This window comes from Coregonus lavaretus (assembly GCF_964263955.1).
Source record: "Coregonus lavaretus genome assembly, chromosome: 9".
Taxonomy (NCBI): Eukaryota; Metazoa; Chordata; class Actinopteri; order Salmoniformes; family Salmonidae; genus Coregonus; species Coregonus lavaretus.
Window position 1 is genome coordinate 9,060,618 of NC_139996.1, and position 26,467 is coordinate 9,087,084.

The 26,467-nt window shown below is 45.1% G+C and overlaps 1 protein-coding gene across 1 annotated transcript in view; it reads left to right on the plus strand.

Moving 5' to 3' along the window:
- Positions 1–16,310, plus strand: part of cry2 (cryptochrome circadian regulator 2) — a 34,945-nt gene extending 18,635 nt beyond the window's left edge. The window contains exons 3-12 of the mRNA XM_084169420.1: positions 5,361–5,503; positions 7,227–7,274; positions 7,697–7,881; positions 8,363–8,592; positions 8,828–9,139; positions 9,768–9,919; positions 11,782–11,984; positions 12,985–13,068; positions 13,376–13,557; positions 14,626–16,310. Coding sequence (XP_084025546.1) covers positions 5,361–5,503; positions 7,227–7,274; positions 7,697–7,881; positions 8,363–8,592; positions 8,828–9,139; positions 9,768–9,919; positions 11,782–11,984; positions 12,985–13,068; positions 13,376–13,551 — 1,533 coding nt within the window. The 3' untranslated portion in view covers positions 13,552–13,557; positions 14,626–16,310. The remainder of the gene's footprint in view (positions 1–5,360; positions 5,504–7,226; positions 7,275–7,696; positions 7,882–8,362; positions 8,593–8,827; positions 9,140–9,767; positions 9,920–11,781; positions 11,985–12,984; positions 13,069–13,375; positions 13,558–14,625) is intronic.
- Positions 16,311–26,467: the final 10,157 nt, after the last annotated feature.

Below are 26,467 nucleotides of genomic sequence, written 5' to 3' on the forward strand. Positions count from 1 at the left end.
TGGAAGGGTCACCTTTGATCTCCAGTCACAAAATATATGACCACGAATAACATAATATTACCCTCATTATTGTAAAGTTAAGCTACAGATTTATTTTGTCTAGTTTTTGATTATTTCTGTACTTGTTTGACATTTTACTGCACATTTAGGAGCTAGTAACACAAGCATTCGCTGCACCTGCTATAACATCTGCTAAACTGTGTACGTGACCAGGATGCGTACCCATAGCATGCACTGACCAGCTGGCAAGTGTCTTCACTGACATTTTCAACCTCTACCTGACCCAGTCTGTAATACCTACATATTTCAAGCAGACCACCATAGTCTCTGTGCCCAAGAACGCCAAGGTAACCTGTCTAAATGACTATCGCCCCGTAGCACTCGCATCTATAGCCATGAAATGCTTTGAAAGGCTGGTCATGTCTCACATCAACACCATCATCCCAGACACCCTGGACCCACTCCAATTCACATACCTCCCCAACAGATCCACAGATGACACGATCTCTATTGCACTCCATGCTTCCTTTTCCCACCTGGACAAAAGGAACACCTACGTGAGAATGCTGTTCACTGACTACAGCTCCGTGTTTAACACCATACTGCCTTCCAAACTCATCATTAAGCTAAGGACCCTGGAACTGAACACCTCCCTCTGCAACTGGAACCTGGAGTTGATCGTGGACTACAGGAAAGGGAGGGCTGAGCACACCCCATTCACATCGACTGGGCTGTAGTGCAGTGGGTCGAGAGCTTCGAGTTCCTCTGTGTCCACATCACTAAGGACCTATCATGTTCCAAACACACCAACCCAGTTGTGAAGAGGGCACGACAATGCCTCATCCGACTCAGGAGGCTGAAAAGATTTGGAATGGGCCCTCAGATCCTCAAAGTTCTAGAGCTGCACCATTGAGAGCATCTTGACTGGCTGCATCACCGCTTGGTATGACAACTGCTTGGCATCCTACCGTAAGGCGCTACAGAGTGTAGTGCGTATGGCCCAGTACATCACGGAGGCCGAGCTCCCTGCCATTCAGGACCTCTATACCAGGTGGTGTCAGAGGAAGGCCCTAAATATTGTAAGACTCCAGCCACCCAAGTCATAGACTGCTTTCTCTGCTACCGCACGGCAAGCGGTACCGGAGTGCCGAGTCTGGGACCAAAAGGCTCCTTAACAGCTTCTACCCCCAAGCCATAAGGCTCCTGAACAGATTCTACCCCCAAGCCATAAGGCTCCTGAACAGCTTCTACCCCCAAGCCATAAGACTGTTGAACAGTTAATCAAGTGGCTATCCGGTCTATTTGCATTGCCCCTCTTTTTTTTTTTTTACTAACTCTCTTGCAATGACTCTATGCACACTCACTAGACTCTACCCACACACTACATATGCTCACACACACGCTAATGCGTATTGACGCTACACTTTCATACACACTCTTCACATATAGTGGATTCGGAAAGTATTCAGACCCCTTGACTTTTTACACATTTTGTTACGTTACAGCCTTATTCTAAAATGGGTTAAATTGTTTTTTTCCCTCATCAATCTACACACAATACCCCATAATGACAAAGCAAAAACAGGTTTTTAGAAATGTTTGCAAATGTATAAAAATTTAACTGAAATATCACATTTACATAAGAATTCAGACCCTATACTCAGTACTTTGTTGAAACGCCTTTGGCAGCAATTACAGCCTTGAGTCTTCTTGGGTATGACGCTACAAGCTTGGCACACCTGTATTTGGGGAGTTTCTCCCATTCTTCTCTGCAGATCCTCTAAAGCTCTGTCAGGTTGGATGGGGAGCGTCGCTGCACAGCTATTTTCAGGTCTGGGCTCTGGCTGGGCCACTCAAGAACATTCAGAGACTTGTCCCGAAGACACTCCTGCGTTGTCTTGGCTGTGTGCTTAGGGTGATTGTCCTGTTGGAAGGTGAACCTTCGCCCCAGTCTGAGGTCCTGAGCGCTCTGGAGCAGGTTTTCATCAAGGATCTCTCTACTTTGCTCCGTTCATCTTTCCCTCGATCCTGACTAGTCTCCCAGTACCTGCCGCTGAAAAACATCCCCACAGCATGATGCTGCCACCACCATGCTTCACCGTAGGGATGGTGCCTGGTTTCCATCAGACGTGACACTTGGCATTCAGGCCAAAGAGTTCAATCTTGGTTTCATCAGACCCGAGAATCTTGTTTCTCATTACATTTACATTTTAGTCATTTAGCAGACGCTCTTATCCAGAGCGACTTACAGTTAGTGAGTGCATACATTATTTTTATTTTTATTTTTTTATTTTTCATACTGGCCCCCCATGGGAATCGAACCCACAACCCTGGCGTTGCAAACGCCATGCTCAACCAACTGAGCTACATCCGGCCATTCCCTCCCCTACCCTGGACGACACTGGGCCAATTGTGCGCCGCCCCATGGGTCTCCCGGTCACGGCCGGCTACGACAGAGCCGGTCTGAGAGTCCTTTAGGTGCCTTTTGGCAAACTCCAAGCGGGCTGTCATGTGCCTTTTACTGGGGAATGGCTTCCGTCTGGCCACTCTACCATAAAGGCCTGATTGGTGGAGTGCTGCAGAGATGGTTGTCGTTCTGGAAGGTTATCCCATCTCTACAGAGGAGCTCTGTCAGAGTGACCATCGGGTTCTTGGTCACCTCCCTGACCAAGGCCCTTCTCCCCCGATTGCTCAGAGTGGCCAGCTCTAGGAAGAGTCTTGGTGGTTCCAAACTTCTTCCATTTAAGAATGATGGAGGCCACTGTGTTCTTGTGGACCTTCAATGCTGCAGAAATGTTTTGGTACCCTTCCCCAGATCTGTGCCTCGACACAATCCGGTCTCGGAGCTCTACAGTTAATTCCTTCGACCTCATGGCTTGGTTTTTGCTCTGACATGCACTGTCAACTGTGGGACCTTATATAGACAGGTGTGTGCCTTTCCAAATCATGTCCAATCAATTGAATTTACAGCAGGTAGACTCCAATGAAGTTGTAGAAATATTTAAAGGATGATCAATGGAAACCGGATGCACCAGAGCTCCATTTTTAGTCTCATAGCAAAGGGTATGAATAGTTAGGTAAATAAGGTACCAGCCAAAATATTTTAGCTTATTTAGTAAATATTTTCTTAACTCTATTTCTTGAACTGCATTGTTGTTGGTTAAGGGCTTGTAAGTAAGCATTTCACGGTAAGGTCTACACCTGTTGTATTCGGCGCATGTGACAAATAAAATGTGATTTGATATTAAGCAAAACCAGATGGCACCATTTTCTTTTTTTAAATTTACGGATAGCCAGGGGCACGCTCCAACACTCAGACATCATTTACAGATAGCCAGGGGCACGCTCCAACACTCAGACATAATTTACAAACTAAGCGTATGTGTTTAGTGAGTTCGCCAGATAAGAGACAGTAGGGATGACCAGGGATGTTCTCTTGATTATTGCATGAATTGGACCATTTTCCTGTCCTGCTAAGCATTCAGAATGTAACAAGCACTTTTGGGTGTCAGGGAAAATGTATGGAGTAAAAAGTACATTTGTTTTTTTTAGGACAAGTGTAAGTTGTAAAAATGATCAATAGTGAAGTACAGATACCCCCCAAAAAATGACTTGAGTAGTACATTGGGATTAGGGAAAATATGATTTGAATGGGAATACATTTTCCCTCCCCAAATCGGCATTTATAGCCAGATGAGAGTTGTTTCCGGCAGTAGCTTAGGCTACTTTTATTCCGGTAAAACACAATTTTCTACAGTGCATTTGCTAAAAAAGAACCTAGCAAATTACACTGGTTGTCACTCAACTAATAAAGCCTACTATTGCGCAAGCCATTGCACAAGCATTTGAATGCTGAAGGTGCCGCACAGATGTGCCAGATCGGGGAAAAGGCCTATCTCTCGTTGGTCAGCGCGCGAAGCTGCACAAAACGCCCAGTTTGACTAGGCTACTGATATTTCCTGAGGTTGTTCAGTATGCAAAATGACTTGTAGATCAGTGACTGTCAACACAATTACATGCTTAGTTCGACACTGAAGGAGAGGACGAAGTTGTCACAAAAGATGAGAGGTATTTTCGGAAGGTATAGTAATTTGAGCAAAAAAATATTGTGAACTGACAATTCGTAACGTTTTTAATCGATTTCCTGACTGACGCGTGCTACATTTGTATCTGTTTGGGGTCCCGCAGATCGATGCACTCCTATCTTACGCATCGGTCCCCAGTTCAAATGTTTATCTGTGAATCGTTACATCTCAATTAATTACCCACATTTTCAACCATACATACTCATTTTAATCTGACAGTGAAGTTTGGTCATGCATGAGACAAGATGATGAATCACCATTTAGTCTTGAGAGAACATTTAGGAAATAGCCAATGAGTAAATCAAGGAACACTGAACAAACTGTAAAGAACAAATTATCTGCTGCCAGTACCAAGCAATCTGCACATCCACTCACCTGTTCTCACGTCTGAGAAATGGCACTTATTTTGCAGGTACCAATTCACCTCTATGAAAGGTTGATGACTAAGAGCAGAGCTGCACACGTCACCTCAGATTGCCTCTGTCTTCAAGGCTGCTTGTCATAATACAGTAATTCGGAAGATATTTGCTTCTGAATTACCACTTTGCCACACTTGAGTTTTTCAGATGTCCAATTTACAGTGCTAGAATACATGTTGTGAACATGTAGTGTGTGACGCACTGACCAGCCGTTTGGAGAAGGGGTTGTTTATGCAAGAGTCCTTCAGGTCTGAGGAGAGGGGGCGAGGGCACTCTGTATATTTCACTTTCAGTAGTAAGCTCTCATTATCATGGGCTCAGCAGCAAGGCCTACTGTAGATAGAGGAAAAGCTATAGAGGTCAGATGTCTATAAACTCCAATAACAGCGATGCAGATACAGCGCCCTCTGCTGTCTGTAGACCTAGTGAATGTGGTTATAGTGATCAAATTGTTCTGCAGATCACTATAGGAGCAGTACACTGAAGCAGCATACATTGCTGCATTTATTCAGCCACTGCTTCAACAAGTAGGATGTTTAGAGGGTTCTGTGACCTGCACTGACCACTGGTTTCAGCAAGCACTGATGGAGAATCCTGTTGTTTTGACCTTTCCCCTTTGTGTAGCCTAGATTCTATCCATCTGCCATGTAGCCTAGATTGTAATATTAATGTTTACTGATCTGTAGGCCTATGTCTGGGAGATGAGGCTAGTCTGGCATATCTGGCAACAGAAGGTCCCAATAACATCAGAGAGAAATTATCTCTACCCCAGTTAGCGTTTCATTGTGACTTAAGGTAGTACATATGGCATGTTATTCTCTCTGTCTCTTTGTCCTCCTCCTCCTCCTGTCTGTAGGAGTGGAACGTCACCCGGTTGACCTTTGAGTATGACTCTGAGCCCTATGGGAAGGAGAGAGATGGAGCCATCATTAAAATGGCCCAGGAGTTTGGAGTGGAGACCATAGTGAGGAATTCTCACACACTCTACAACTTGGACAGGTTAGTCACTGACTGTCACACTCAGTAGGAAGGGTCCAATTTGTCAATTTTTTTATTTCCCCGTTCTACTGCTTATCTAACCTTGTCCCAAATCGGTTTGTGCTGTATAGCCGCAGGACAATGACTATATGAGTTGGCAAGACGGCACAAACAGATCTGCGATCAGGCTAGTGCTTACCTACCCAAGTCATATTTTAAGTTGTCTCCCATTTCCGATTAGTCCAATAACAGCACCAGAGGAGGCTGGTGGGAAGATCTATAGGAGGACGGGTTCATTGTAATGCCTGGAATCCAATCAATGGAATGGTACCAAACACATGGAAATAACGTGTTTGACTCCATTCCATTGATTCCATTCCAGCCATTACAATGAACCTGTCCTCCTATCACTCCTACCAACAGCCTCCTCTGATGAGCACATCCAATAGTGATTTGAATGTTGAGCTCACACTGTTCCCAGTGCTATTCAACACCTTGTTGGATAAACCAGAGCAAACTGTCTCCCAGGGAAAATCTAACTGCACTGGTGCTGTAACACATCTGAGATGATGCTACATTTTAACTATGCCATGGGGACAGCCAGCTGACTGTCTGGTGTCATCACAACCAGAACAGAACAGTGTGGGAAATAAACTTACCCCAGCAATACTGTAAAATCCCAAATTAACAGATTATTTGACCAGAGAGAAATCCATAAGATTTTGACAGCATATTTTGTCTGACCAGTAGGCTAAGCGGCGTCCGTATACCACCGGAAGTCAAACTAGAGCGCAATGCAGTGGGTAACATAAATGTGATTCGATGCTCTAAAGACACATGCTGCAAACAGAGCTCCAGAGCTCAAATGGTAAAAGCATTCACTGACCTAGAACCAGCTGAAAGAGTTTTGATGTTCTACTTCTTACTAACAGACAGTCCCATAGAGTCCCATAGCTCAGTGCTGCCGTCTATTGGTGGTTTAATGTAACTGACAGTCACACTTCACAACATGTGCAGGCTCCAGGCAGTGGGAGGAGGAAATGGCTGAGCAGGGAGGCAGTCACTGTGGCAGACATGTGCGTGGCAGGCAGGTGGGATGGCGGTGCTCAGCCATTGCATCCTCTCTGCTGCTGGAGACACATGGGGGCTTCTGACACGCCTGCTCGGCCCGACCCACAATATGAGTTGATCCAATAGGAATACCTCAAAGGGCCCAAACGGCACCAATATAGATGGCCGTTGTATAAGATGGGACATATTTATGAGATGCACGTTGTAACTTAATCAGGCCATAGTTAGAGGATAACCAGGTTGTGCCCTCACCAACAATGCTTTGTTCTGTTATGAGTCATGATGTTGGCAGATTTTTAAAAAATTATACTTTGATGTACTTTATGTATAAACTGTATATGAGTAATGGAGAAGATGAATAACAACTTGATAACTAATGATCCAATCCAGTACCATTACTATGTTTACTTTACAAGTTGACTATCAATCATTTATACTGTACGTTTTTAGATGGAACAGAATGTCAGACTGAAAAGTACAACTGTATTGATATTATCATGTTTTGAATTGTGCTGAGAAATGATGTACCGGGCAGTTAATTTAAACAACCAATTTGCTGACGTGCAAAGATCACCACATCAGTATCAATTGGCATTTCAAAAAGTAATGTTCTGTTTTTAATCCTTAAATGTTTTAATTATTTCTACCTCTACCTTTACGCCGTTATCTTCAGGATCATTGAGCTGAACAACTGCCCTCCGCTCACGGTCAAGAATCACCCGTGCGTTTTCTTCACAGCATCACTTCATCACATCAACAGTATTATTATGGACATTTCAACAAAGTTACCTCGGGCCTGGTATTCACAAAACGTCTCGGAGTAGAAGTGCTGATCTAGGATCAGTTTTGCCTTTTTTAGATCGTAATGAATAAGATAACAAGGGCAGGGTGAGGACCTGATCCTAGGGCAGGGTGAGGACCTGATCCTAGGGCAGGGTGAGGACCTGATCCTAGGGCAGGGTGAGGACCTGATCCTAGGGCAGGGTGAGGACCTGATCCTAGGGCAGGGTGAGGACCTGATCCTAGGGCAGGGTGAGGACCTGATCCTAGGGCAGCATTCCTACTCTGAGACGCTTTATGAATACGGTCCCATATCTCAATATGTTTTAATCTCACTATCCTTCATGTTTCTACTGTTGTCAGGGTCATTGAGATGAACAACGGCAGTCCCCCGCTGACCTTCAAGAGGTTCCAGGCCTTAGTGAACAGGCTAGAGCTACCAATGAAACCCCTGCCCACAATCACACAAGAACAGATGGACAGTTGTCGGACGAAGATCGCTGACAACCACGACGAACACTACAGCGTCCCCTCTCTGGAAGAGCTCGGTAATCAATCAATCAATCAATCAAATGTATTTTAAAGCCCCTTTGACAGCAGCAATCACATAGTACATTTAGAGTAACCCTGCATAGACTCCATCCAGACCATGTGAAATAATTACATTCAATTATGGATTGTCATTTTGACTTGGGTGTACCATATATTTTTTTATCACCTGTTAAAACAATGTATATAATAATAATATGCCATTTAGCAGACGCTTTTATCCAAAGCGACTTACAGTCACGTGTGCATACATTTTTACGTATGGGTGGTCCCGGGGATCGAACCCACTACCCTGGCGTTACAAGCGCCATGCTCTACCAATTGAGCTACTATAATAGTGCTAGTCACCAATGCATTTATACCATTGAGTTCTCCAGAACTGTAACATCCTGTTAATTACCATGTACTGTCTGTGAGGCAAAATGTAGTCACAGTGTACAAGGTATCTGACTGTTCTGTGCTCTCTGTTCTGTTCTCCAGGATTCAAGACTCAAGGCCTGAACCCTGCGGTGTGGAAGGGAGGGGAGTCTGAAGCGCTAGAGAGACTCAACAAACACTTAGACAGAAAAGCCTGGGTGGCTAACTTTGAGCGACCCAGGATCAACATGTGTTCGCTGATCGCCAGCCCCACAGGCCTCAGCCCCTACCTACGCTTTGGATGCTTATCATGTCGAGTCTTCTACTACAACCTGAGGGAACTCTACATGAAGGTACCGAGCGCTTTGATAACCACAATGGAGATCTTCTTTTTATAAGAAAACATGTTGGTGTTTGTTGGAATGGGATAAAGAAGCTATTTGATCATGTAATGGTAATATCGATGTAAAATACCATTTGTTTCTCCTTGCTCTCTGTGGTATAGGCTGGATTACTGTAAAGCACAACTGCTGATGGAAAAAGTGATTTTGATTGATTGGTGTTTCTCTATCCATCCCTCCCACTCAGTTGCGGAAGCATTGCAGCCCCCCGCTCTCTTTATTCGGCCAGCTTCTGTGGAGAGAATTCTTCTATGCAGCGGGCACCAACAATCCAAACTTCGACCGGATGGAGGGCAACCCCATCTGTGTTCAGATCCCCTGGGACCATAACCCTGAGGCCCTGGCCAAGTGGGCAGAGGGGAGCACAGGCTTCCCCTGGATAGACGCTATCATGACCCAGCTAAGGCAGGAGGGTTGGATCCACCACCTGGCCAGACACGCTGTGGCCTGCTTCCTGACCCGGGGAGACCTGTGGATCAGCTGGGAGAGCGGCATGAGGGTAGGTTAGATTCCCTTAACTCCAGTAGTTTAAGTCAACTTTTTCTGCATTGGAGGAGAAGATCCAAGGTCTCCCTTTTGACCTTCTCCTCCAATGGGCTTTGAGAAGGAGGCGAGGAGAGGGCGTGCAAGGAATCAAAGACTAATTGAGAAAGAACCAGTGTCACCCAACGTGAACTACCATGCCATAACAAAGGTTGTGGAGAAGCTTTAGTATATTAGGAGGACACGTAGCAGTAACCTGTAAAGCTTGTCATCAGTGTAGGTAGCTCTGGCCAGTGTAGGTAGCTCTGGCCAGTGTAGGTAGCTCTGGCCAGTGTAGGTAGCTCTGGGATAAGCCACAAAGCCTGTCAATGTCTTATATCATGTAACGCTGGGGCTTTTCTCTAGTCGTTTGTCCAGGTGTTAGAAGAGCTTTTACTGAATACAGTGTCAACACACAGTGTTTACTTTACCTTAGTACTTCCATAAAGCAATCCACACACACAAAGACATTGGGGGTTTACGTTGACAAGGGAAAACGTGGGGATTTAATGTATATAAAAAGCAGAAAGACATAACGTGAGACGGTAGTGGTGCCGCTTCCCTGGTATCTACTGTATTCTGTGCTGGTTGGTTCTGCCTGTCAGGTGTTCGAGGAGCTGCTGCTGGATGCAGACTGGAGTGTGAACGCAGGCAGCTGGATGTGGCTCTCCTGCAGTGCCTTCTTCCAGCAGTTCTTCCACTGTTACTGCCCTGTGGGCTTCGGAAGGAGGACCGACCCCAGCGGAGACTACATCAGGTACACACACTGACCTGTGGGCTTCGGACAGAGGACAGTGATTGGTCTGTGATTACCGCGTATGTGCTTTGGCTGAATAATTCAATAAACTATTGATCCAGAGAGGGGAAATTGGATCTTTCACTAATGTAAGACTCATACAGGCACAATAAAGACACACAGGCATATTTCAGAACACATGGATCTGAGCACTAATGGCAGGGTTGAGCATCAACTGGTTGTGGGTCTGGCTGTGCTTTGGGTCTGCCTGTGGTCCCAGGACTGGAACCTGGTCGGCAGATGGGTCAAGGACAGGGCCGGACATTGGACTCCGGGCTAGTGCTGGGTCTGGCAATGGGCCAAGGTCAGGCATATCTGCAAGGGCAACAGGTGTAGTAGGGATCTGGACCAGAGTTGAGTCCGGTGATGGCTGGTCCAGGAGACACACTGGCTGGGGTGTCAGTTGTTGTGTCCGCTCAGGCACCAGTGGCAGGCTAGAGCGCTGGCAGCTGCTGGTCAGGCTGCAGCACTGGCAACGGCCCGTCTGGCTCCGGTGCTGCTCGTGGTGTCACCGGCTGGGGTGTAGAATGGAGCTTGGCCAGATGCTGGAACGACTTGAGCCTCTGTGGCTGTCACGAGGCAGGCTCGAGCACTGGCAGTCACTGGCCTGACTACACCACTGGAGCGTGTTGGACACCAAGACTGGGTGCAGCTCTGGCAACTGCTCGGCAGGCTCTAGGGCTGGCGCCGTGGAGGCTGGGTTGGTTCCGGCTGCTGGGCAGGAACAGGACTCAGGACTTATACTGCAGGTCTTCTGAGCCTGCGTAGTGCCATGGTCTCCCTGAAGAAGTTCTGGTAGGCCTCCAACTGCTGTCTGACCCGCTCCTTTCTGTAGGGGAACAGCAACCTGAGGTAAGACCTCTCCATGGCTCCAGTCTGCTGGACTTCCCTGTCCTCATGGCTCCAATCTGCTGGACTTCCCAGTCCTCATGGCTCCAATCTGCTGGACTTCCCAGTCCTCATGGCTCCAGTCTGCTGGACTTCCCAGTCCTCATGGCTCCAATCTGCTGGACTTCCCAGTCCTCATGGCTCCAATCTGCTGGACTTCCCTGTCCTCATGGCTCCAATCTGCTGGACTTCCCTGTCCTCATGGCTCCAATCTGCTGGACTTCCCAGTCCTCATGGCTCCAATCTGCTGGACTTCCCAGTCCTCATGGCTCCAGTCTGCTGGACTTCCCAGTCCTCATGGCTCCAGTCTGCTGGACTTCCCTGTCCTCATGGCTCCAATCTGCTGGACTTCCCAGTCCTCATGGCTCCAGTCTGCTGGACTTCCCTGTCCTCATGGCTCCAGTCTGCTGGACTTCCCAGTCCTCATGGCTCCAATCTGCTGGACTTCCCAGTCCTCATGGCTCCAGTCTGCTGGACTTCCCTGTCCTCATGGCTCCAGTCTGCTGGACTTCCCAGTCCTCATGGCTCCAATCTGCTGGACTTCCCAGTCCTCATGGCTCCAGTCTGCTGGACTTCCCTGTCCTCATGGCTCCAGTCTGCTGGACTTCCCTGTCCTCATGGCTCCAGTCTGCTGGACTTCCCAGTCCTCTTCTTGCCAGCGTGTGCACCTCGTCTGGGTCATGGCATGCGGCATGAATTGCATCCTGTCTCCACTGGTCATGTCCCAGGCCAATTGCACCTATCCGGCTCGAAAGACCAGTTGGTGGCGTTCTTTTTCAAGTACAATTCCTAAATCAGTAGAATAAACAATCAATGGAATCAATAGAATAAACTGCATAAACCGGAGATCATATGAATCAGTTCTATATGTAATTCTATGGCATAAACGATAACAATGAATGTCTCTAACATATCTGTGATTGTCTATCTTTCAGGCGCTACATTCCTAAGTTGAAGGACTATCCCAACCGATACATCTATGAGCCGTGGAGAGCCCCAGAGTCTGTCCAGAAGGCAGCCAAATGCATCGTGGGAGTGGACTACCCCCAGCCCATGATCAACCACGCAGAGGGCAGCAGGCTCAACATAGAGAGGATGAAGCAGGTCTACCAGCAACTCTCCCACTACAGAGGCCTCAGTGAGTCTAACTTATATTATTTAACCTTGATTAATACAGGTGAACAAGTTAAGAACATAGTTATTTACAATGACAACCTAGGATCAAGCTCTGAAGACGGCAGCAGTAGAAAAAGTCCACCTCACCCGTCCTCACTAAAGGCCCCATGTGGCCGAGACATCTGAGGTTGGTTACAGTGGTCGTGTTCAGTGGGGAGAGGTTTTGTCCAATAACGCCGCAGATTTTTGGTTTCCGTTGAAAACCGTTTCGCTGTGGTTTGCCCTATTGAACTCGAGTCACGACCATGGTTTGGTTTCTTTTCATATAGTCTGAAAGGGGCTCTTTCTCGTCTGAAACCACATCCTGGTTCTCTCACAGTTCCTGCTGAGATAACTGTAGCATTTTGGCTCTTATGGGTAATCTTTTAACGGCCCCCAGCTCCACCATACTCCTCCTGTCATTTCTCTAAGAGCTGCATGTCTGTCATGATGACCCCACTCTGTCTGTCCATTATGTCTTCTCTCACTGATCATGTATCAGAAGCATTATGGTTACAACAGAAGTACCGTACATCCACTGTTGCAGGGAATGGATAGCTGCATGTATGCATGCATGCAGGTCAGGGGTAGGCACTTCATGTTTTAACCGACCTGGAAGACGAGGTGTGTTGAATTTAGACAATCGTTGAACTGATCAATTAGCTTAGTAGCTCAGTGTGGTGCCTGGCTGGGACAACATCCTGCAATCCCTGAGTCACTCCAGGAACACTCCAAGTTCTGCTGTCTTATGGATGGGGCTGTCAGTCTGTCTGAGTTCTAACAGCACAGAATAGCATAGCATCCTGTTTCATGAAGCACATCTCCTGGTTTATTCTATGGCCCTAGAGAGCCTCCTAGTTGTTTTTACATTGGATGATTTGCCCTTGTTATGTTTTCATGCTGCATCAGTCGTTATGTAGGCTATTTCCAGTCAGTGGCTGCCATGGTAACATTGACTTAACGTTGGTCTGTCTGTCTGTCAGGTCTCCTGGCATCTGTGCCCACCATTCAGGAAGAGGCGGAGCCTCCCCCGACAGACGACTCTCAGGCCAGCAGCAGCACCTGTGGTATGTTGGACGGTGTAGTTCGTATTTTGTAGTCTTTTATTTTTATTTATCCTTTAATTAACCAGGGAAGTCCTGATCAAGAAAGCAGCATTTTTCACATTTTAGTTGCTGCTTAGTTGGATAAATAAAAAAACAAGCAAATCATTTGGAATTTGATCACTTGAAGCTACCAACACAATGACATTGGCTTTTCTTTTCTTAAAGTTTCAATGCATCAGCTAGACAAGGAAATGTCGTCTTTATAACAGAAAGTGAATGATAAATGTACAGGAATAGACATTACTAATCTAAACTCTACTGAATGCAGATTCACCCCCACACACTTCGTCTGCCCAGTCCAACACTCTGAAGAGAGGCAGGCCCTCTGAACCACAAAGCACCCAGACGTGCACCCACACAAAACACCAGCACACCAGCCCTAGCAAAGACCAGGAGCAGCAATGGGAGGAACAGTCAGAACATCAGCCAGTGGATCTGCAGTGACACACGGTAATTAGCAAAACTATCTGAAGACACTGGGTTGTTCTTAATAGTTTTTTTTTTTTTTTTTAAGAGATTCATTTTACTTCAATCTATTAAAATAAAGTAAAATAAAATCATTCAATATCCCATGTATAAATACAGTAATGTACGCACTCTTAAGGGTAAAAAAAAATATGTTTTGAGCAAAATAGTTGTTTTGTTGTTGACATAACTGCAAACTTCAAGGAGTTGGTCTGATGTGATGTCATCGGCCTCCTCGCTTGCTTGCGGGAACAATAGAGGATCAATAGAGAACAAAAGAGGAAAGCCCCACCCCCTACTTGTGCCATGTCATGAGGATACCTGGACCCCTTATTAGGGATGTGACAAATGGAGAAAAAAATTCTTAACGTTTAAACTGCCCCCAAAATAATTGATTCCTCGACTCCTTGCACGTCGACTCCCGGTGTTGACTCCCATTTGAGTGTAAAGATTCGATTCTACAAGGAATCGACTCCTAATATTCAATATTTTTTGGAAGGGAGGAGACTATTTGCCTGCTTTCTGAGAACACAAACACTCGCATCTTTCATAGCGAGGGACAGAGAGGGGAGGGGCACAGTATAGGTAGGTCGGCCATCATGCAGACAGTCAGAACCATGTACTAGGCCGATCTATCGGCAATCAAAAGCTGTATCTCGCAATTGAATGCTGTATCCCGAAATGTCTTGGCTTGCAATGTCTCGCAACTTCAGTAAAGCAGGGCCTATCATCAATGAATAAGCTAGGATATTGAGATGCACGAGATGCAACACTTCGCTCTCACACGGTCACACACTGTGTCTGCGCATGTGCACTGGTTCGCTTCACCGCTCTTAGTTGTTGTGGAAATTTACCCACAATGCTGTTTACTTTCTGCATCTACGTCCCCCCCAAAATGTAATAACATTGTTTTTCCGTTCGGCAGTTTTCTTAACGTCACACCCCTACCACATATTGAGATGAACTGCATCCTTTTTCTACTGGTGATAAATGAGGTGAAAGGAGACTGGAGTGCGACTTTAACTGTGATTTTGGTTTGTTATGTGTTTTTAGGAGCTTGCCATGTGGGATGGTGTATGGCAGAAAGACATGGCAGAAGACTTCTGATGTCCTGCGCTCACCCCTATCCTTCTGGCAAGACTGGTCACTTACATACATTCACACATACATACATACATACACACACAAACACACACACACACACACACACACACACACACACACAGTGTTTTACATACCATAACCGGTTTATAAAATCTACTAATAACAGCCAATCCAGATCAGTGTTAAAAACAGCACCATACTGGCCAATAATGTATGTGTATACAGCAAGGTTACAACGAGTGTATTATATAGCAGGTTAGTGCTTACACCTTTCCTTTCAGCTTTCCTAATCTGGCTTCTTTTTTTTTACCACATTTTATTAGTGTGTGAATAACCGCTTTAAGACTACAATAGACCCTCAAAGATACTAACCTTAGAGTTAGGAACTCACCGGGCAATCTCAAACTGGGGGAAATGTTTCAAATCCCCAGAAAACTGAACACACGATAACAAAACACATGCATGTAAATACGCAGTTCATATGTTCTATAAAGGTTTGATACGATTTTTATGTGCATTTCAAAGTTGTGCATATTTCAGTGTTCCGAACGACCTCAATTCTCGATGTGTTCATATCTCTGAGGTTCCACTGTCCATTTATCTGTTTGCTATTTTGCTGTATGTTATTTTGACTTCGATCACAATTACGTGATTGGTCTGGAAACTTAATATTTTGCCTGTGGCAGAGAAGATATATTATCAATCAGTGAAATAACCAACAATTAAAACTATGGAGAATCATAATCTGTCAAACCTTACTGGAAAAAGAACGGCAGTCAGCTGCTTCTACCCACCATGGAAAGTGAGGCTGCGGCCACACAGAATGATGAAACGTATGAAAAATGCATATGTATTCGTCACTGTTCATTCACCATTTAAACATGTCACAGACGAGTTGATTATTTAAGCTTGTCACGTATGAGTTGATTATTTAAACTTCTCACATATCAGTTGCTTATGTAAAAAATGTACTGACAAAACTGCTGATAGACATTTTATAATTTCTGTAGCCCATCAACCAACAGAACATCCACTGGCTCAATATGTTTTTGACGGATTCACAAAATCTGTCAGGCCTCAACACTACAACACTACAGTTAATGATAATACTGTCTATAATAATACAATAATTACTTGTTTTGCTAAATACCATATGTGTAAAGGATTTGTATTAATTCCCGCTATATTCTGTTTATATTTACGCATTTATCAGCCGTGTGTGTGTGTGTATTTTACCGTAAAAATTGATCTTTATCAAAACGAACATGACTTTCCCCAAAACCTTGGTAGCATTAAGATCATCTTATGTCCGTTGGTAGGCAGTTGATGAACAATGATCTTGGTGCTACACATGTGTTGGGAAACTCACCCCAGTGTTGTGGAACTACTCAGAAGGGTACGAGTTGAGTGGGAAATACTAACCGAGTCAACCTCCATTTATATTTCCCATTAACACAGAGACCATCTTGTCATCATTTGTCAGTCACCAAATATTGTACATCCCAAGCAAAAGTGTACATTCACTATAATTTAAGTTGCCATGATGAGCTTTTGTTAAATAGTTGTATTTATTTGTTTTAGAATTGTACAAAGGAGTTTATTTTCATTAAAGCGCTGATATAATTGTGACCCCATTCAGTATTCTTGTTTGTAATTGTTTTATGGACCTTACTATCACATTCTGGAATTCACTATTGTAATGATGAAAATGACTGTAGTAGTAGTCTAGTTTGTAATAAATGTAGTTAATTCATTGCATTGTATATTTAGTGATTTACTGGAGGAGGAGGAGGTTATAATGTAACTTAGCCACTGGATGGCTACATGCAGTACGTTAAAACAGGAATATACAGGAGGTTAGGTATCTGGTAGACAAGATTGTATTGAATCTAGTTAAGGTCTAGGACTGAGCTAGAAATATTAATTGATGCAATAAATACAAATTCACTCCAACAACCTTAATTGTCTTGTGAAAATAGGATTGACTTACTGATTGCAGTGACTTAATCAACAATCAATTAACACTTTTATGGCCAAAAGCTTGTTTATTTAAGGGGTAGGCTCAGATCAGTTATAGCAGTAGAGGTTAAAGTTTGTTTATTTAAGGGGTAGGCTCAGATCAGTTATAGCAGTAGAGGTTAATTATTTCTTACTGTGCAGGCCAGTTGTAATCTGTGAGGATGAGGTTTAACAGTGCTTTGTTGACCAGCAGTAACACTGATGTGATCGCTACTAATGGCCGGAGTCCTCTCTTCCATTCTCTCTCTCCCTCCTCTTCCTTTCTCTCTCTCTCCCTCCTCTTCCTTTCTCTCTCTCTCTCTCTCTCTCTCTCTCTCTCTCTCTCTCTCTCTCTCTCTTCCTTTCTCTCTCTCTCTCTCTCTTCCTTTCTCTGTCTCTCTCTCTCTCTCTCTCTCTCTCCCTCCTCTTCCTTTCTCTCTCTCTCCCTCCCTCCTCTTCCTTTCTCTCTCTCCCTCCCTCCTCTTCCGTTCTCTCTCTCTCTCCCTCCCTCCTCTTCCTTTCGCTCTCTCTCTCTCCCTCCCTCCTCTTCCGTTCTCTCTCTTTCTCCCTCCCTCCTCTTCCTTTCTCTCTCTCTCTCTCTCCCTTCTCTTCCTTTCTCTCTCTCTCCCTCCTCTTCCTTTCTCGCTCTCTCTCCTCTTCCTTTCTCTCTCTCTCTCCCTCCTCTTTCTCTCTCTCTCTCCCTCCTCTTTCTCTCTCTCTCTCCCTCCCTCCTCTTCCTTTCGCTCTCTCTCTCCTGATATCTACTCTGATAGAAACACATGCCTGTATGGTTGTGTAACATCCTCTGATGCTCCCTCTCTTACAGTGAACAGTAGAGGAGAAATGGATGACGGACAAACAAGCTAAAGGCTTTCTTTAAGCACAATTTGCATATCTGGTAAAGACTTCTCCCAGTGAAACTGAAATTTGAGCTTCCATGTACAGTATAATTATCCTGATCTGTAACTTGATAAACTAAAGACATGGTATTGTTACGATGGATGAACACACAGGCCCAGTTTAATTTACATATTACAACAGTAAAGTAAATGTCACACTTTCATAGTGTGATTTTACCCTCCTTTTCTGGTGAGGTTCAATGCTTGAGTTGATGGGAATTAGTGTAAGTGTATTCAGTTTATAGGAACTGTATTTTACAAGCCCTGTGTGTGTGTTAGATGGTGGCTAGCCAGTGTTGTAGTGTGTAATGTGTGTACATGTCATGACGTGTCCATAGGGACAGCAAATCACATTGGATGTAGTGATATAATGACTGCTTAGCCCACTTGCCCCCCCACCCCCCGTCATTTAAAACATGATACACTAGACGTATGTAAGCTGTAAATTCTCTCTGCTGCACCGTTACACAATTTGTTCAGAGTGTGAAGAGGAGGGCATGAACCATACTACACAACAACACAGTGGAAGCCATGATGTTCTAAGAAGGGCCAGGGACCTTCCAAATCCTTCCTCTCTCAGATCAACAACACAGTGGAAGCCATGATGTTCTAAGAAGGGCCAGGGACCAGGGACCTTCCAAATCCTTCCTCCCTCAGATCAACAACACAGTGGAAGCCATGGTGTTCTAAGAAGGGCCAGGGACCTTCCAAGTCCTCGCTCAGATCAAGATGAAGAGGAGAGGACTCTTTCAGCAGCAGCTCCATTGATCCTGGGAGTCACCACTTCCCTTCCTTCAGCCTGGCCCTGCCTGTGTATGGCTGGCTGTCCTGTGGAGGAGGAGGCAGGAAACCTGAGTAGATCTGCATCGATCCAAGCCATCCATCATACAGGAGGCAGGGTCTTACAGGAGGAGTCTCTTCCCCATCCCCAGTCTCTCTACTCTCCGTCAGGCAGGGCTGCACCTCCCCTATCCTCCCATCCCATCATCCCCCAGTCATTATACTGGACCAGAGGGGGAACACATAAATACAGAGACTAGATACAGTGGGGGAAAAAATTATTTAGTCAGCCACCAATTGTGCAAGTTCTCCCACTTAAAAAGATGAGAGAGGCCTGTAATTTTCATCATAGGTACACGTCAACTATGACAGACAAATTGAGAAAAAAAAATCCAGAAAATCACATTGTAGGATTTTTAATGAATTTATTTGCCAAATCAAATCAAATTTTATTGGTCACATGCGCTGAATACAACAGGTGCAGACATCACAGTGAAATGCTTACTTACAGCCCTTTACCAACAGTGCATTTATTTTTTACAAAAAAAGTAAAAATAAAACGACAACAAAAAAAGTGTTGAGAGAAAAAAGAGCAGAAGTAAAATAAAGTGACAGTAGGGAGGCTATATATACAGGGGGGTACCGTTGCAGAGTCAATGTGCGGGGGCACCGGCTAGTTGAGGTAGTTGAGGTAATATGTACATGTGGGTAGAGTTAAAGTGACTATGCATAAATAGGATGGGGTGGGGGGGCAGTGCAAATAGTCCGGGTAGCCATGATTAGCTGTTCAGGAGTCTTATGGCTTGGGGGTAGAAGCTGTTGAGAAGTCTTTTGGACCTAGACTTGGCACTCCGGTACCGCTTGCCGTGCGGTAGCAGAGAGAACAGTCTATGCCTAGGGTGGCTGGAGTCTTTGACAATTTTGAGGGCCTTCCTCTGACACCGCCTGGTATAGAGGTCCTGGATGGCAGGAAGCTTGGCCCCAGTGATGTACTGGGCCGTACGCACTACCCTCTGTAGTGCCTTGCGGTCGGAGGCCAAGCAGTTGCCATACCAGGCGGTGATGCAACCAGTCAGGATGCTCTCGATGGTGCAGCTGTAGAATTTTTTGAGGATCTGAGGACCCATGCCAAATCTTTTCAGTCTCCTGAGGGGGAATAGGCTTTGTCGTGCCCTCTTCACGACTGTCTTGGTGTGTTTGGACCATGATAGTTCGTTGGTGATGTGGACACCAAGGAACTTGAAGCTCTCAACCTGTTCCACTACAGCCCCGTCGATGAGAATGGGGGCGTGCTCAGTCCTCTTTTTTTTCCTGTAGTCCACAATCATCTCCTTTGTCTTGGTCACGTTGAGGGAGAGGTTGTTGTCCTGGCACCACACGGCCAGGTCTCTGACCTCCTCCCTATAGGCTGTCTCATCGTTGTCGGTGATCAGGCCTACCACTGTTGTGTCGTCGGCAAACTTAATGATGGTGTTGGAGTCGTGCCTGGCCATGCAGTCATGGGTGAACAGGGAGTACAGGAGGGGACTGAGCACGCACCCCTGAGGGGCCCCCGTGTTGAGGATCAGTGTGGCAGATGTGTTGTTACCTACCCTTACCACCTGGGGGCGGCCCGTCAGGAAGTCCAGGATCCAGTTGCAGAGGGAGGTGTTTAGTCCCAGGATCCTTAGCTTAGTGATGAGCTTAGAGGGCACTATGGTGTTGAATGCTGAGCTGTAGTCAATGAATAGCATTCTCACGTAGGTGTTCCTCTTGTCCAGGTGGGAAAGGGCAGTGTGGAGTGCAATAGAGATTGCATCATCTGTGGATCTGTTGGGGCGGTATGCAAATTGGAGTGGGTCTAGGGTTTCTGGGATAATGCTGTTGATGTGAGCCATGACCAGCCTTTCAAAGCACTTCATGGCTACAGACGTCAGTGCTACGGGTCGGTAGTCATTTAGGCAGGTTATCTTAGAGTCCTTGGGCACGGGGACTATGGTGGTCTGCTTGAAACATGTTGGTATTACATACTCAGTCAGGGACATGTTGAAAATGTCAGTGAAGACACTTGCCAGTTGGTCAGCACATGCTCGGAGTACACGTCCTGGTAATCCGTCTGGCCCTGCGGCCTTGTGAATGTTGACCTGCTTAAAAGTCTTACTCACATCGGCTACGGAGAGCGTGATCACATAGTCATCCGGAACAGCTGGTGCTCTCATGCATGCTTCAGTGTTGCTTGCCTCGAAGCGAGCATAGAAGTGGTTTAGCTCGTCTCGTAGGCTTGTGTCACTGGGCAGCTCGCGGCTGTGCTTACCTTTGTAGTCTGTGATAGTTTTCAGGCCCTGCCACATCCGACGAGCGTCAGAGCCAGTGTAGTACGATTCAATCTTAGTCCTGTATTGACTCTTTGCCTGTTTGATGGTTTGTCGGAGGTCATAGCGGGATTTCTTATAAGCGTCCGGGTTAGAGTCCCGTTCCTTGAAAGCGGCAGCTCTACCCTTTAGCTCAGTGCGGATGTTTCCTGTAATCCATGGCTTCTGGTTGGGGTATGTACGTACGGTCACTGTGGGGACGACATCATCGATGCACTTATTGATGAAGCCAGTGACTGATGTGGTGTACTCCTCAATGCTGTCTGAAGAATCCCGGAACATGTTCCAGTCTGTGCTAGCAAAACAGTCCTGTAGCTTAGCATCTGCGTCATCTGACCACTTTTTTATTAACCGAGTCACTGGTGCTTCCTGCTTTAGTTTTTGCTTATAAGCAGGAATCAGGAGGATAGAGTTATGGTCAGATTTGCCAAATGGAGGGCGAGGGAGAGCTTTGTATGCGTCTCTGTGTGTGGAGTAAAGGTGGTCTAGAGTTTTTTTTTCCTCTGGTTGCACATTTAACATGCTGGTAGAAATTAGGTAGAACGGATTTAAGTTTCCCTGCATTAAAGTCCCCGGCCACTAGGAGCGCTGCATCTGGATGAGCGTTTTCCTGTTAATTTATGGCCTTGTACAACTCATTCAGTGCAATCTTAATGCCAGCATTGGTTTGTGGTGGTAAATAGACAGCTATGAAAAATATAGCTGAAAACTCTCTTGGTAAATAGTGTGGTCTACAGCTTATCATAAGATACTCTACCTCAGGCGAGCAAAACCTCGAGACTTCCTTAGTATTTGATTTTGTGCACCAGCTGTTGTTTACAAATATACACAGACCGCCACCCCTTGTCTTACCGGAGTCAGCCGTTCTATCCTGCCGATGTAGCGTATAGCCCGCTAGCTGTATGAAATCCATGTCGTCGTTCAGCCACGACTCGGTGAAACATAAGATATTACAGTTTTTAATGTCCCGTTGGTAGGATAACCGTAATCTTAAGTCGTCCAATTTGTTCTCCAATGATTGAACGTTGGCTAATAGGATTGATGGAAGAGGCAGTTTACTCGCTCGCCGTCGGATCCTTACAAGGCACCCCGATCTACGTCCACGATATCTCCGTCTCTTCCTCACGCGAATGACGGGGATTTGGGCCTTGTCGGGTGTCTGTATGATATCCTTCGCGGCCGCCTCGTTGAAGAAAAAATCTTCGTCCAATACGAGGTGAGTAATCGCTGTCCTGATATCCAGAAGCTCTTTTTGGTTATAAGAGACGATGGCAGAAACATTATGTACAAAATAAATTACAAATAACGCAGAAAAACACACAAAATAGTACAATTGGTTAGAGGGCTGTAAAACGGCAGCCATCTTCTCCGGCGCTGTTTATTTGGTCAATAACAAAAGTTTCTCAATACTTTGTTATATACCCTTTGTTGGCAATGACACAGGTCAAATGTTTTCTGTAAGTCTTCACAAGGTTTTCACACACTGTTGCTGGTATTTTGGCCCATTCCTCCATGCAGATCTCCTCTAGAGCAGTGATGTTTTGGGGCTGTCGCTGGGCAACACGGACTTTCAACTCCCTCCAAAGATTTTCTATGGGGTTGAGATCTGGAGACTGGCTAGGCCACTCCAGGACCTTGAAAAGCCACTCCTTCGTTGCCCGGGTGGTGTGTTTGGGATCATTGTCATGCTGAAAGACCCAGCCACGTTTCATCTTCAATGCCCTTGCTGATGGAAGGAGGTTTTCACTCAAAATCTCACGATACATGGCCCCATTCATTCTTTCCTTTACACGGATCAGTCGTCCTGGTCCCTTTGCAGAAAAACAGCCCCAAAGCATGATGTTTCCACCCACATGCTTCACAGTAGGTATGGTGTTCTTTGGATGCAACTCAGCATTCTTTGTCCTCCAAACACAACGAGTTGAGTTTTTACCAAAAAGTTATATTTTGGTTTCATCTGACCATATGACATTCTCCCAATCCTCTTCTGGATCATCCAAATGCACTCTAGCAAACTTCAGACGGGCCTGGACTGGCTTAAGCAGGGGGACACGTCTGGCACTGCAGGATTTGAGTCCCTGGCGGCGTAGTGTGTTACTGATGGTAGGCTTTGTTACTTTGGTCCCAGCTCTCTGCAGGTCATTCACTAGGTCCCCCCGTGTGGTTCTGGGATTTTTGCTCACTGTTCTTGTGATCATTTTGACCCCACGGGGTGAGATCTTGCGTGGAGCCCCAGATCGAGGGAGATTATCAGTGGTCTTGTAGGTCTTCCATTTCCTAATAATTGCTCCCACAGTTGATTTCTTCAAACCAACCTGCTTACCTATTGCAGATTCAGTCTTCCCAGCCTGGTGCAGGTCTACAATTTTGTTTCTGGTGTCCTTTGACAGCTCTTTGGTCTTGGCCATAGTGGAGTTTGGAGTGTGACTGTTTGAGGTTGTGGACAGGTGTCTTTTATACTGATAACAAGTTCAAACAGGTGCCATTAATACAGGTAACGAGTGGAGGACAGAGGAGCCTCTTAAAGAAGAAGTTACAGGTCTGTGAGAGCCAGAAATCTTGCTTGTTTGTTATTGACCAAATACTTATTTTCCACCATAATTTGCAAATAAATTCATTAAAAATCCTACAATGTGATTATCTGGATTTTTTTTCTCAATTTGTCTGTCATAGTTGACGTGTACCTATGATGAAAATTACAGGCCTCTCTCATCTTTTTAAGTGGGAGAACTTGCACAATTGGTGGCTGACTAAATACTTTTTTTCCCCACTAAGTGCTTCGGTGAAGACGAGATCTATGCTGTGTCGAAAATAAGCTGGTCTATCTTTTGACTGGATCCCTCAGTGTTTGTTTATTAGGGTCCCCATTAGCTTTTGCAGAGGCAGCTGCAACTCTTCCAGGGGTCCACAAAGAACACAGAACATGACAAGTAACTACACTGATAGACAAGGACAGTCACACACGTTTTAAATACAACGATATGCAAACAATACAACAAATTATACAAACAATACAACTAAAAAAAATTGTGTGTGTCCCCTCAGTGTTGTGGTGCTGATGCTGTTGTGTGGGCCAGAGTGGATGGCGAGTGAAGAGTCTGGGAAGATTGTGAATGATGCTCTGTTGAAAGGGGGAAGTGCCTTAATTGACTGTTGAATCGATCACTTCCTGGTCCCTCTGCCTGCCCTGCTCTGCCCAGCTGATGTTACTCTGCCTCAGTCTGGCCATGGAGTACAACGAGGATGGAGAACAGTGGAGGGAGGAGGAGGATGGAGAGAAGTGGATGGAAGACCAGTGGGAGAAATGGTACAGTAGGGCTGCACTTCTAGAGTTAAACCAGGGTAGTATTCATTAGGGCAAAACGTAACTAAATGTTTTGCAATGGAAAACAAAAACAAGTGTTTATGTTTGGACTACTTCAAGTGATTCCATCCCAGTTTCAGTCCATATTTTCCATTTGGTGACTAATTAATGTCTCAGGCTGAGTTATAGACCTTTACCTGGGGTAAAGATTCACTGTGCATAGTCTCATCAGAGGGTTCTTTTCTAACAGGGTAACAGCAGAAGCCAGGATGCCTTATTTAGATGTGATATGGTGTGAAATCAGAGAGATATTAACGGTTGTAGGATATTATGTCCAATGATAGACTGCTTCCTGGAAAACCTCTACTATGCTATTAGGATGCTTTAAAAAGTTGTACCAGGAAATGTTGTCCACATTATGTAAACAAAGTATGTGCTGTAAATACTAGCAGCTTCCCACCTAAGGTAATGAATTACAAGGCCGGAAGTCAAAGGTATAGAATTAACATGAATTCAGTGCATAACATTAGTAGCTTTGCATAACATACCGATTCATGTATTTCCTAAGTATGGAACCACAGACCACTGTGCTACAAGTTTTACATAGTCGGTTTCATATTTGTTGTCAAGCATTTCTGCACAATGCATATGAGAAATGAAGATACATTATGTGTATGCTGCGCAGCTCTTTTTGAACGACAATATTTAATCTGGGGTGTATTCATTAAGTCTCGCAACGGAAACCGTTTACAGTTTTAAGAACCAAACGGAAGCAAACAAAACGGGGAGGGACCTACCTGAATTTGTCCAATAGAAACTCTTGTTTTCGTTGCAAACCGTTTTCTGTTTAGAGTAAACGGTTTCTGTTGCAAAACGTTTTGCACCAGACAAAACATTTTGCAACAGAATCGGCGTAATGAATACATCCCTGGTAAGCAGAGGTAGGTAGTGAAAGTCTGACTGGTGTAGTAATTGAAGAAGAACAGCCTAAGCGGGACATGCAGCGGCCTTGTGTTTACTGGATAAGCAAACCAGCCCCTTTGCCATAAAAATCCAGACTGCTTGGCAGTAATGCACTATGCTGATGTACATGGAAGTCATACTATTCTCTCTCTCTCTCTCTCTCTCTCTTTCTCTCTCCACGCATTCTCTCTCTACAACAATTTTAATGTGTTATAGGGTTTATTAGAGCATTTTGATATCACAGATGGTTGTCCACCTGGCATGTAGAGTAGAAGTATATTCTGGCAGTACCTTACTTTGACTGCCATTATAAAATGAAAGTATGACTGATCTGCAGACAGACACGCCTGTGTTTACCCTTTGATAATAATAATATGGCATTTAGCAGACGCTTTTATCCAAAGCGACTTACAGTCATGTGTGCATACATTTTTACGTATGAGTGGTCCCGGGGATCAAACCCACTACCCTGGCGTTACAAGCGCCATGCTCTACCAATTGAGCTACAGAGAACGTGGTGTGTGTTCACCCCTCTCATTGATGTGTGTGTGTGTGTGTGACGTGTGTGTCCAGGCTGACATCAGCCTGGAGGAGTTTGAGGACGAGGATCTCTCTCAGGTCACAGAGATCACTGACGAGGCTGGAGCAAGCCTCAACTACGACGACCTTGACTCACAGGTAAGATAATCTACATGTACACACACCAGACCTGGGTTCAAATACTGTTTGGGTTTGCAGTTTTGCGACTTATATTGGTCCATTAAGCCAGGCAAGCTCAATCAAGCACAGATCAAGTATTTGCAATTATTTCAAATAATATCTGAACCCAGGTCTGGTACACACAGCCTCAAGCTCCTCTGCACCTGCTTCCCTCAACTAACTCCCCCCTACCTCCCTTCGACCACAATGCACTCTGTTTGACTTGACTCTGCTGTAGTCTACTTTTCATAATATGAATGTTCATAATAGAATATAGAATGTTGAGACATTTAGATAAATGCTGCTCCCATCATGTGATTTTATTTTGTGAGGTGAGAATGAGAGTAGCTGCAGCAATAGAAGAATCTGAGTAAAGTCCAGAGTCACTTATCAGATGAATGATTGCAGGCAGGGATAGTCCTGATACACCTGGTCCAGAGCTAAGTAGATCTAACATATGACTCATCGTTACAGCCTGGTCATCACTTCATTTCCCGCAGCCTTTAGCCATGCAGAGATTCTACTACACTAGCTGCTTGGGCAAACTGTCATTTTAATATCAGTCAAATGGAGACTTCAGAACAGGCATTCGCTTAGGGGAAGGTTGTAGGATTTTTAGGATGCCATTGATGTAGCCTCCAGTAGGTTTGTGTACATCTTAATATTTTGTGGTTAATTAAATGATTCAGTATTAACATTATCATTAGATTTGACATCAGTGTAAAGACAGTAAGGGTGTTACACACTGGTGTTGTATTCCTCACAGAACAAAACAATAGCCCAGCCCTGCCTGTGTT